Here is a 13,414-nt window from a genome sequence, read left to right as displayed (position 1 = left end):
CTGCAAGGCCCATAAGACTCACGCCTCCCCCTCTGGCTCCTGCGTCTGCTTCTTCACATGATCTATTTTTATTATTTTTCCCCTTCTTAAATACGTTATCACAGAGACATTATGAGGGAGCATTCTGCCACCAATTGGCTTGGCCCTGGCCAGCAGCAGGTCCACCCTAGGCCCAGATGAGGCCACTGGACAATGGGGAAACTTCTAGCAGCTTCCTGCTACTGAAGCCTCTCCTCCCTAAACAGAACTGACACACATGGCCACTGCAGTCATGTTCAGTTTCATTGAAAACTAGAGATGAAATCTAAATTCTCACGAAATTGTTAGTTTCCCTGTTTACTCAAGTGGCTGCAGCCACTATGCAACATAGAGCGGCAACCAAGGCAAGTACAAATTTAAATTAGTCACCCATCTGTGTTAGTTATTATCAGGAGAAAAACTGGTGCCAACTTTGAGGAAGACCCAGTGCTGTTCAGAGTATTTTTTAGAATGCATGTGTAGATGGGTCCCATTCTCCTGTCTGCCTCAAATAGACAACAGCTATCTCCTTCATTGAAAGGGTTCTGGGCTCTTTCTTTGAAGTGCTTTGACATTATTTGTTTCAGGTTAAACGTGTTTAGAAAACAGTCTGTGTACTGATGACAGTATGGACATATCTAGCAGAGGATTGTGTAGGCCTTCTGCTGCAGAGTGCTCCTGGACTCAACAGCCAAGAAAGGACATAAAATAACATCATGGCTTTATTAGCTGAATCAGACTTACCAACTTGAAGTTACCCTACTGAATTTTAACAGAGTAGCCAGAGCAAAGGGACGCAAGTAAGACAAAGGTATGTTTGATCCCAACTAAGGCTTCTGCAGACCAAATAAATGTGAATGTAATATCCTGGCGCAGAAATAGAGCTATTTTCCAAACACTATATCCTTTCAAACACTAAGAAGAAACTTTTCATCAGTGGAAAATACATAGGCCAGCAGAAGAATCTGATGTATTTCAGACACATAATTCTTCAGAATAAGCTTTGATCTTACAAGTTTCAATAAATGAGGTAATGCACTCCATTCCCTTTGCTTCCTTGAGTCACAATGATGCACATAACAGCCATAGCCAATTTTTAGCTGGACTGAAAAAGATAATTAAAAAAATCTAAGAACCAGATTTGACTCTCAAACATACACACCACTACCTGTGGGCTGAATTCCCATTCACTTTGTTCAGAATACACTGAACTCACTTTAGACTAATTTAGACTGCAGCCCTGAAATGAAGCATGCATGACTGAACATCAGCTATTGAAGACAAATTGAGTGAAGCCAGCAGGGTCTCAGACGAATACAGAAACACATCCACATACATCCAGTTGTAGGATAGCCATCTTTTCCTGCATCCAGAGATGCAGAAAATTAACATTTTTAGAAACCAAAAAGAGGCAGAATAAGAATGGGAGCAGAAGCATGTGCCAGAAACACTTCAGTGTTGTGATTCAATTTAAAATACGAAGTGAAAGATAATTCACTACTGGGTACCATACAGTGACATTTCAAAAGCTGTTCAGTATACCAACTCCAGATGAAACTACTGCTAAGTGCCTCTGCCATGGACAGAGAGCTCACTGAGACTGCGTCTCTCCTGCATTTCAGACAAAAGGTGAGGACAGCATCCTCTGTTTGTCAGCAAGCATTGAGGATCACCAACCTTCTCCAGCCCTCCCACCAACCAGAAGGTCTATTTGGACTGATCTCATTTACCCGCTATTCCTCACACTTCCTAGTAAAGCGAGGGCAGCTCAGAATTTTCAGTGTATGCTGCCATCTGAGGCTCGAACTCTTTCTTCATTGTGACACAGATACTTCCAACCAACAGCATGAGTTGCTGGTTGCTGATGGCACCAAACCATCTGTTCTTCCATTTACTCCAAATTCCATCGAAGAATTATGATCTTTCATAAGGAATGAGAGGGACAAGAAGAATGGAAGCAAAGAATGGAAAGAAAACTTACACAACAATTGGGCAGGGACTTTTTAAGGGGTCACGCCTGGAAAAGAGTACAGAATACTCTTTTTGTGTCCAAAATATACTCAGCACAATCACAGCTTCATCAAACTTTATTTGCCCTATCCAAATCAAAGTTACTTTTGTGTAAATGGAGTTCAGAGTGGCCAGTAATAACAGTAACTCACAGGTTACTCACAAATCTTTAGCAGAAAGGTATCCGATGCAAACAAAGCACAGGCTAGAAAACCTTTGGATTCCCACTTTATGCTGAAATGGGTCTGGTCTCCCATTCAGGACAGACTCAATTTCATTTCCCTTCACTCCATCATCGCATGTACACTATTCATTTGAATGCTGGGCTGCTTTAAAAGCTGATTTAAGACCTGGCTGTAAGCATGGGCAGCTCTTGCAACCACCTCTTCCCTTTGCGTTGCTAGAACGGTGCAGAGAAGGGTGGTGTAAATGAGAGCTAATATGCACGACTGTACCTTACTTTCTAATCTCTGTAATTCTGCCATTTCCTTTGACAGCTACACAAATCCCATGCTAGAATTCAGATGCCACGCCACAAAGCAGACCAAGAAATGCAAGTATTTCTCAAAAGCCTTCTAGACTATTGGTTGGCTTTCTATAGCTGAGTGTTCAAGGCAATAGCAAATTGACACATGGTAAACGTGCAAAGATGTGAAATATTTGTATGAAGTCCACTGTTGACATTAGCCTGATAGAATCATAGAATGGTTAGGGTTGGAAGGGACCTTCAAAGGCTAAAAGCTACCACAGCTCTTTATTTTCCTGAAGGTTCTTATGCCTGCAAGGACATGGAGACACAAGCACAGGTTATTTGCTTATAAAGCATAATGACTCCCTGAATTACCCTGACACAATTTTATGGCACCATCTCCCAGTGGAGGGATGTGCCAGGCTATACTACACTGCAACAGTACCTGCATCTTGATTTTTCAGTGTTTCATGGCCAATAGTATCACTTAATATTGAAAAACTAACCAACAGTGTCTTCGAAACTGAACATAACCCAACAACTATTTCTGCGTATCTTCATGTCATCATAGTGCAAAGCCAGAAATAAGGAGATTTCCAGTGATACGCAGCCTGTCACAATCTAGTCATACTTTCTGCAGGCACCACTACAAACATGGAGCTATACTGGGCGACACTCTCCAGGCTCAGCTCCCTTCACCTTAAGCAATTAAGTGGGTCATTTGAAATAGGTTATTAACCACCCTACGTGCCTTTTGCAGTTAGGGAAAAGGGAAAGGTATGTCTTGAAGGTGTTTCAAGGTCTTAGGTGGACCAAGTAGCTATCTGAAGGCTCTGTTTCTCCACTATGCATGGATCAGAAGTGAACTGGGGTCCTAAATCTCTGCTCAGACTAAATGTACCAAATTTCACTGGATAAATCCAAGCACTGGAGACTGCATTAGGACTTATGTATGTGAATATAGTGCTCAGAACTGGCTCAGTAGCTGGAAACTAAGTGAAAAATATTCTGATCTATTCACTGAAGATGTTTAGACAAGGAAAGCTCATCATATTTCAACACACAGAGTCGCAGAAGGCTTAACAGCAGCCATGCAGATAACAGATACTTAAACGGGTGTAAGGAAGAGGAAACAAAGGTCTGTGGTTTGAACAAAGTGCTGATGAACATCATTACTGTAATTATTGGGAAAAATACTTTAATCAAAGAAAAACAACTTTTCCACAGAGACAATTATAATGTTTTTATTTAACAAATGTACTGGAAGAATTGTTTTTCTGTAAAGACATACAGATATGCCCCAATTCCATAGAGCTGCCATTCTCTCAAATAGCTATGATTTTTTGAAATCAGTTTAATGAACAGAAGGGGATATATGTGCAGATGTCAAACTTATTTTTGTCATAAGCCACATGATTCCATTTACCACTAATCCCCAAATAATTGACCTGGGGCCACCAAGAGCTTGCAGAACCCTTGCTGGTGCTTTATAGAGAGCAGGCTGTTCACACAATTTTAACTGTCCTCTGTTTCTAGCCATGTGAACAGAAAAAAAAAAACAACATTAAATACTTCCTAAATACCTCTTTTTCCATACTGGCAATGCTGAGGTTACCACAGGATTGCTTTGGTTTTTTTTGTTTGTATTTTTACAATTGCATATGGAAGGGCAGTGATCTAGGACATTATTTCCCTACTAAGATGTGCTGCAAGTGACAGAAAACTTTTGTGAAACCCTGCCTTGTAAAATTGAGCACAGACCCTACAACATTCATCCTTCTACAGTCTACACTTAACTGAAAGATAAAGGTTTGTGTTTTTTTTTTTTTCCTGAGAATTGTGTTCCTTTATACTTTGAGTTAGCCCCATATTTGCCTACTGCCTCTGCCTACAAAGCACTGTGCCTCTCACTTGGCAAGTACTGACATGGCTGACATTTCCCACCGTGCCAGACTGTAAAGCATGGAAGAGATGACATGATGTAAGGGTCTGCAATGATTATACAGGAATGTCCCGTATTGAAGCATTCTTTGGTTTGGCAGAGAGAAACAAAGTCTAGCGCTAACATCTGCCTTGCATACTTGTCCTTTCCTTAAGAGAATGTCCAGATACATCCATAGCAGCCTGAAATGAAAAATCACTGAATGCAAACCCAATTCTGTATAAAAAAGAAAGCCCTTAGAAACGAATCTATTAATAGGGTGCTTTTAACAAAAAAAAAAAATTAATTACAACTTTACATTACTGAACTCTGATGAACAAAGCATAACATTCCCTCAGATGTGAGGCCCAACTCAAAACATAAAGGAGGAGTACTTATTAAGTACTTAGTTTTCTGAGATATTCATCACTTGCCCTATTCTTCCATCCCTTCTGGTCTGAAACCAATCTTTCCCCAGCTGTTTTTGGAATGTTTCAGAAAAAAAGAAGATAAACTTTGGCCCTATTAGGGTTAACGCTTTTGCATAGACGTATATGACCATAAACTGGTCGACTAGTAGAGGTCTTCTGCTAACATTGTGACTGAGAACAGGAAGAATACAGCCACAATAATATACAGCTGTCTACTAAAAGTATTGCATACAGACATCTTTGGCCATGCAGTCTCTTGGCCTTCTGAAAATAAGTGAGCTGCATTGCTAACATGACAAAAAAAATAGCAATGTTGAGAATCAGAAAGAGGCGGGTATAAGAAGCTGATATTGATGGGGCACTACTTCGAGCAGTCGTCACCATCTGTGCCAGCCCTGATCGGCCTTTGATTGACACCCCAGTTTTGTGCTTCACATAAGTGATATCTGCAAAATCCAGAAGATCTTTCATTTCCTCATCTTCATCTACAGGCAACTCTTTTTGTGCTTGAGTCTGTGCCTTTTGTCGCACTTTTCTTTCATTTACCTCAATTTGTGCAAAAATGTCAGGAACGGCATCAACAAATTTATAGCCTTTGGCTACCTTTCTGTTTTTCTTTGCTCTGCCGTGCTGCTGCTGCTGCCTCTGTGAGATTGCAAATATCCTGTCAATGGCCTCCTCTGTCTGTCTCTTATCTGAAAACCTCAGCAGGCGCTCAGCAGTCTTCCTAAAGCTAGCAGTGTTGCGTACACGAGACAAGATCTGCTTCTCAAGCTGCTGGAAAACAGGCTTAAAATGCTGCAGGTTCCTCTCCACGATCCCTACGTAGTCCTTCACTTCTGGCACTGAGGAGCTCCTAATGGCAGATGCTCGGTCAAAGACAATTTTCTGGCGGTCTGCAATAACCTGTGCAAAGGCTGAGCGGGAGCCATCCTCAACGGGCCACAGGTACACCGCGTAGGCATGCTCATTGGTGGTAACGAAAACATCCAGCTGCGGAGAATCTCCACGGACGGTGAAGCTCTGCACGTCGACGGAAGGCCCAATGAAAAGGTAAATGGCCCTCGTGACGGGGTGTCGCAAGAGGGTCGTTACATTCACATAGTTTGTTCCATTGTATGGGTAGCCCCGTGGATACAGCCTTGAGGCAATAGTAGCTTTCTCGCTGTGGCCAGTGTCATCCATCCAGTACATCTTATATATCCCATCACGGTGCCTAATAAAGGCCCCGTGGACATCATCAACAACTGTTTCTTCAAAAGGCACATCCACATTGTGGAAGAAACTGGTCGCTGCCTCCAGCAGGCTGTCATCTTCTAGATGGATTTGGTCGACTAGCAAGAGAAGCTGGGGATGGAGAAGTATGAGGTTTCTTTGCAATTTTCTCAGCTTCAGTTTAGGATTGTATGCACCTACTCCTTCTCCCCTGATAAAAACCACCCCGTTTCTCTCCATGGCAGCAACCACTCGACCCTGACAATCACCAGCCAAGTCATGTTTATATTTAAGCCACTTTGAGGAACAGTCTTCTGTAATCTGCCCTTCCCATGGGGAGAAGCAGCTCTTGGACACGGCAGGGGAAAACATCAACACATTATTAAAAAAAGTATATTTTGGCCCATACAGAGCTTCTGTTATAAAAGGTACACCGTTGGGAGCAAAAGTAAAGGAGTTCTGGTCCGGGTGTTCATGGCCAGCATTAAAGTTCCTCCACCCCTTGATCCACTCTTTGTACTTGTTCTTATGAACAATATCATATATTGCACGTCCTCCCAGCTTTCCTGACTTGAAAGAAAGGAAAGGCCTGTTGATTTCAGCTGGCAAAGCACTTCCATAAGTTACCACTCCCCAGTCCTCAAAATAATGCAGCTTAGGAACCCCATAGTCCAGCGGAGGTACGGAGCGCAAACTTGCATCATACCTGCCAAAAAGACAGGAAAGACAGGAAAAGGGATTTTTAAATCGTTTGACTGATTCCATTATTAGGACCAATTCAATATTTACATTAAGGAGCAACCTAGCAATATAAATAATGTATCCTTCTTGGGTGAAATAATCATATAGTTGTAATGACATTTGTTATACTAATCTCTACACAAATCTGTTGTGTGCTTTTTACAGAATAACAGCTGAAAGCACCTGCTCCACATTTAAAGCAAGCAATCCTTCTGCAGCCCAAAAATAAGAGTACCACTAATTTCAAATTAGCCTCGTTTTGTCTTGTATCATAAAGCTACTGACTGCAATACAAATATTTTTAAAAGCCACATTAGGACCAGGCTGTAAACACTGTCTCTTTTGCACTAGACATCAACATTTTCACCTATTTACTGACTACTTAACCAAGACAAGCAAACAGAGCATGTTCTCCCAAAACTATTATAGGAAGTCCGTAGTCTCCAAATAGAATTAGGAATAAACTAAAAATTAAAGTGAAGGCATTTTAAAAGATAAATCTTAATTATTTATATCAATTAGTGTATGTTTAGTTTCCTTCTCTAACTAGGTTGAAGACGAAATGTGCTTGGAGCCTAATAAACATGCATTCTAATGTGCATATCATAAATACAAAACAATATATATTGAGTAATATTTGTTTGGTAAGAGAGAAAAATAGAGCTACATTGATTCCTCAAAAATGTACTTATTCTCTCCACAGACTGAGGGAATTTATATGTATATCTAAAGCCTCTTGGATCTTTTAATTTCTTACCTTTAGAAGATGAACATATAAGCTAGCGGAGCTCTAAATTACATTGAAAATATGGCTCTAGTCATCTATGATGTTATTTTTTGTAACCACAACTTGCAAATTAGTGTGCACAAGCAACTAATAATAGCCATACCATTTACATTACTGTAGCTTTTAAAATAAAGCTTATATTATTACTTATAGCTTTTGGAAGAAAACTATGCTTTAGCCAACTAATTAAAGAACACAACAGGATTAAAACCCATTAGAATAGACCAAATAAACCAAAGAATATATGCAGGCAAATTTTCACTCCTTTTGGAGCGGCTTGTATTCTATAAAAGCAATAGACAATGGAAAGAAAACACAAAAGCAGATGTAGGACAAGACCAAGATGTTCTGTGTAGCAACACATATTGTGCATTTATGCCAAGTGAAGAAGTTCTTCTCAGCCTAATAGTCTCTGGGTCGCACATGGCCAGCCTGGTCTCTGCTTCTACAATACAAACCTAAAGATAATGAATTATCACTAATAGCAAACAGCTGTCAGGTTCCTTTTGAGCCCACTCATTCCCTTTCATACCAGAGAAATTCAGTGTGGAGAGTGCACCACCTCTGCCCTTTGGATGGTGTCCCTGGGCCCTCCACCACTCGGTTCCTTCTGATCTGCTCTGCCAACCAGTTCCCGCTGCCGTTGCGCATGACAAACTTGTCAAGAAACACCAGCTGGCTCTCCGGCCCATAGAACCAGTTATAGTTGGAATCTGCGATGGCCACAGTTCTCTGAAACCCTTGGGAAAAAGTGAAAAGGAATGTAAGAAAGAACAAATAAACACACAAAGATACATTTGTAGAGCTTGACTGTGAAGCCAAGCAGTACAAAGAGACACAAACAGAAACAGCCTTTTCAGATGTTTATAGACCTACTTGTAAATGAGCCATAAACAGGGTACACAGGAGCTGTTTCCTTCTGCTTGTAGCTAACTTGAATACTCGCCTTTCTTCTTCGGCTTTGGGTTACAGGCAGTCAAAGTACTACAGGAAATGTAAGCAGCAATGTCCCATCCACTTCCTCTCCTTGCTCAAATATGTCAAAGTAACTTTCTCTTTACAACTTTCACGTTTCCTATGTCAATCCAAACTCTCCAAAGCAAGAAAACAGAGGTGCCCCCAAGTAAAAACAATCAGCTTCACCCCGAAACAGCTAACATAAGTTCACTTTGCTCTTAGGACCCTCTCCCCAGTAGATGCCTGATATACCACATGGAGTCAGTGCAATTCCTGACGTGCCTGTGCTGGCATGCCAAAGCTGTGCTCAGCTACCCTTACATATGTGTCTAGATCTGTGATTCTTATAGCAAATAAAGTTATCACTGTGTTTTTAACCAGGAATTTGAACAATATAAGTTCCTAACGAGTCGTCCAACAAATAAGCAACAAAAAACCATCATCAAGAACTTGTAAGGCTGTCTGAAACTAAATCTCTTCTGAAAGACAGAAGGGGTTGGCAATATTTATTAACTTGTAACTGGTTTCATAGTTTTACAACTCTATCTTTCAGTCACAACTAGGACTTCAAATCAGAGATGCTAAAACACACTGCAAGACAGTGGAGAGATCCAGCAAGAGAACAGAAATATTAAAAAGTCAGCAAAATTGACCAATATTGTCAGATATTTCTGTTTAATTCTCACATTGATAAAAGAAAAAGGTTCATGTACTCCTGGACTGCACAGAGAAACTTATCATTTGAGTCTATGACATTTTCCGTAAGAAAAATATTTTAATAGAAATGGTATAAAAACCTATTTCACTGTTTTGTGGAAAACGGGTGATTATGTAAAACTTTCCTGCACTTTACTGATACTTTTACTCTGGCTTCATCATTTGCTATTCCTTTCAGCTAATCTTTTAGTGCGATGATTTTTGGCACAGGAAAAAAAAAACAGTAAGAATCTCCAAGAATATTCTTTTTCAAACAGAAACCCCAGAAACTGTTTCAAACTTTGAAAACCAGAAATCAAATTCTGAAGCATTGCTTTTTCTCCCAGATTATATTTCTATCTTTTGACTGGTTTTAAAAGCCAGAGTTTAACTAACAATGACCTTTAATAAGCAGTGATAAACATGAATGTCACTGTTTTGATGGATGATGAAAGTAAAACCCAAGGAAAAGGTTATTTAAAAAAATCCAACTACAATGTTATTTAAAAATGGCCTAATTCAAGTATGAAATTTACTGCTGCTTCAAGAATTAGAAGATTCATCTTCATTTACCCAAAAGACCTACCTGGCAGGACAGTCCGGTACATAAATGCAAAGTGCTGCTTGAGCCAGGGGTGGCTGAAGTGATTGATACCAAAGTGCCTTTGGACAAGAAACATATACTGAAACAGCGATCTGGTCGTGTAGCTGCCATAGGCCACCCCTTCGTAGAGGGAGCCATCTGTGACCTCCTGCAGCAGGACTACTGACTTCTCCATGATTGCCAGCACTTGCTTGGTCCACAAGTAAGCTTCCTGAAGGTAGCCTGAAAGAATAAGATGTTGGAAAATCTAATTACAACATCATAGATCATAGATTACGTCATCTGTACTCCCACAGTGGGATCCCTTACAGCAGGGAACCTGCAATCCAGAGTTCTAAAATACTACTACAGCATCCTCACAGTTCTAGGGCGAAAAATAAAACAGTGTATTTAAACACAGCAAAGCAAGGTCACACGAGCAGGGAAAATCTTTCAAACACCTTTTGCTAATAATGTGGGATTATGCTTTCCATCTTAAAAGGAAAATTTCCTTAATGCATTCAGGGCATGCAAAAAAGGAAGAGCCATGTCAAGACTACTTATTTTATTTCAAATTAAAGCCGTATGAAAACAGACTTTTGGCCCCCACTAGAGGGCTCCAATAATGCAAATATTCTAATCATTCTGTACCAGCATGATCACCAGCATGGTAAGGAGATCCTCAGAGCTTAAAAATACAAAGAAGTTCACATTTCAGCTGCAGTTAACTGATATTCTACCAACACATGCTCTATTTTAATATATGTTCCATTCTACTTACATTTTCATTTCCTTTTACAACCTAAAGGGTTATCCAAATATAAGTTATTTTGGAAAAGTTTTGCATGGTTAATTCCAAATGCAGATTCCTCAGTTCTAGACCAAAATTTATCTTCCAACTGGGTTAAGTTTCAGCCTCCACATATACAAGACCTAAACAGTTATATTTCTTCTAAAGAAAAGACTTTCAGAGATCTTACTATTCTGGTCCGCTCTACACAAATCAAGAGCTGAGAAGACCTTCTCAGGACTTGTTTGCCTTCACCAAGGAACAAGCACCAGCACAAAAGACCCAGCAGTACATTTATGAATTACATGGATCCCCCCAGAGGAAAGGCTATATGCCTTCTCTTGGATTTTCTTTTGGATTCACTGGCAAGAGAGCTAGGACTAAAGAGAGACCAACTGCCATGCGCTTCCATATGGCAACATAGTGCCTACCCAACTCAAAGTATCTGGACACAGATTTAACCAGACTGATTTCCACCCTATAGCAGAGCTCAGCTAGCATAGATTACACTCCATTACGTGGTGAAGCGGTGCCTGCTGAATGAAGGGCACGTGCCAGGCTAAGGGAGTATGAGCTACATTCAGACCTGCTACTAAGACTGTCTCATTTCATTGCCACAATTACTGTATTTACGCTCAGCAGAGTGATAAGCAATTCCAACATCCTGCTAGTCAAGGCTGCCAAATCCTGCTCAGTAAATAGAGATGAAAAAAACCTGCAATGTCTAAGTTAAGCAGATACCCTGAATCTAACATGGTATTTTTATCAGCTGGCTGAAGAGATAAAATACGATGGGAAAGGCCTGAGCAATAGGAGCAGGTGGCACTACTTACTTCCACTTAATTTACTCACAGCTATCCTGACATTACTTCCTTACTCTGATGGAGTTGGCACCACAGCATTCTGTCCAAATACAATCCCAAACACTTCCACCTTTGTTTTCCCTTGTGACATAACAGCCACAATAGCTAGCTTTGGACTACTGCACCAGCAAGAATGGTATTTTCCACGGTTTCCATGATATTTACCATTGTAATGCACATATGTTCTATTTACTTAGTGTATATCTACGCTATAACCCTGTAGTTGCAGTATATTAAAGGAATAATAATACATTAGAATGAAAAACAGTAAGAGATTCAACAATGTCAGGCTACACACACAAACCAGAACAGATCTCACCTAAAATTAACTGTATCTATATCAAGTTAGGCCTTATTCAAGTTTCTTTGTTGAATATCTGACTGTTTAACTACAAAGATGTCAATGCACGCGTGTGCCTAGAATGCATTTCAATTAGTTTCATTTTTCAGTCCTGTGCCAATGTTTACATGTGTTTAAGCTGGCTATTTAGTCTCTGCATGCTTCAATAGCTAAATTGTGTTTAAAACTGTTAGTTGGAATTTAAACCTTTTGGGAGAAAGGTCTACACTGGAATACACTATTTGCACTTGCAATGCATCTGATTCAGGGAGAACAATATGTTCACTCCCTTGCTCTCTCCCTTTTTTCGTTCTCCTTCTGAAAAATTCTTTCATCTTGGAATGAGAATTTAAAAAAAAAAAAATTTTTTTATTTTAGACCAACAGAAAAACTTAATTTAAATTTCCATTACAAAAAAAAATAAAGTTGCTCTATATTGAAAACAACTGAATTTTCATTTAGAAATATACAGTCTGTTTTGACCTATTTTCATTGGAAATATCACCAGTATTTTCAAACTGCTCAAGTGCTGCTGAATTTGCTCTTTTTTAAAAAAAAAACAAAACAAAACAAACCCCACCAACCTTTGGTAAAACAAATACTGCCCAACTTTATTTTGATGTTACCATTGTTTGGCACAAAGCCTATTTATGGTCTATCCTCTAATGAAAAGCAGGGTCATCTTGCAAACTGCCAGCTTTCTGCAATGGAGGCTCAGGTAAGGATGGAATTATAAGGAATTTAGCAAAGCCCACTGAATAAACATGATCTGAGTCTTCCATTTGCGGAAGGCAAGATCGGAGGAAAGGGAATAACTTCCACACATGCTTTTTCTGCTTTTCAGCATATGCACATGAGTGAATGCGCTTGTTGTGACAAACACTTAACAAAAAGATTACTCCTTCAAAACACAGTTTTTTGTCACACTTCTTTGGGCATCTGGAAGCTCCAGCTATGTGCAGATGTGCCTTTGCTTAGCAGGGCTGAACAGCTTGGCAACACCATCAGCATCCAGAAACTAGACTGTCCTTGACTTGTAGCAAGTAAGTCATTCCATTGGACATCCTGTTTTCAAAAGACTTCTAGTACATATTAAGTAATCTCTTGATAAAATACTGACACATTCTTATAAAAGCAGGCGCTGGCTCCATGACTTCCACCTCTCAGCTGAAGCACCACTGGGGTTTAAAGTCAGGACTTCTTATCTGCTCTCTCCTTCTGACTCTGTGACTTGCATTCTCGTTTACATTGTGTACGACTTTAACTGGAGGAGAGGGATAGCCCCCAGGCAGAGCTGGCAAAAGCAACTGGTGAGGTTATTCTTCTGGGAACTGGGAAGGACAGGTTTAAGTCTCCGAGGCAAAGGACTGGCACAGATACCTCTTGCATGAAGGTTATGGGGTGCAAGGGCATAGTTCAAAGGGAAAAAAGTAAAGCCCTGCTCATCTCCGTAAAAAAGGATGCTGGAAAGAAAGGTCCTGAGCTGTGGCCTTTAGGTAGATGAAGTTATACTTTTGCAGCTGTCTCAGGGAGACAGGACAGAAGTCTTGGACCAAATTCCAGGTTGCCCTGTGTAGCTCCTAGCTCAGGGTG

The 13,414-nt window shown here is 40.2% G+C and overlaps 1 protein-coding gene across 4 annotated transcripts in view; it reads right to left on the bottom strand.

Moving 5' to 3' along the window:
* Positions 1-3,725: 3,725 nt before the first annotated feature.
* DSE (dermatan sulfate epimerase) overlaps positions 3,726-13,414 on the bottom strand; it is a 36,437-nt gene continuing 26,748 nt past the window's right edge. For 2 of the 4 annotated variants that reach the window (XM_086745581.1, XM_086745582.1), the window contains 3 exons: positions 9,832-10,071; positions 8,125-8,332; positions 3,726-6,770 (listed from right to left, as the gene is read on the bottom strand). In XM_086745581.1, coding sequence (XP_086601707.1) covers positions 5,009-6,770; positions 8,125-8,332; positions 9,832-10,071 — 2,210 coding nt within the window. In that variant the 3' untranslated portion in view covers positions 3,726-5,008. The remainder of the gene's footprint in view (positions 6,771-8,124; positions 8,333-9,831; positions 10,072-13,414) is intronic. The other 2 variants (XM_086745583.1, XM_086745584.1) reach the window with 2 other exon arrangements.

The sequence above is a fragment of the Chlamydotis macqueenii genome, chromosome 3, assembly GCF_036417535.1.
Source record: "Chlamydotis macqueenii isolate bChlMac1 chromosome 3, bChlMac1.mat, whole genome shotgun sequence".
In the NCBI taxonomy this organism is placed as follows: Eukaryota; Metazoa; Chordata; class Aves; order Otidiformes; family Otididae; genus Chlamydotis; species Chlamydotis macqueenii.
The sequence above is the reverse complement of the archived record's forward strand: the minus strand, read 5'-3'. Positions and strand labels throughout refer to the sequence as shown.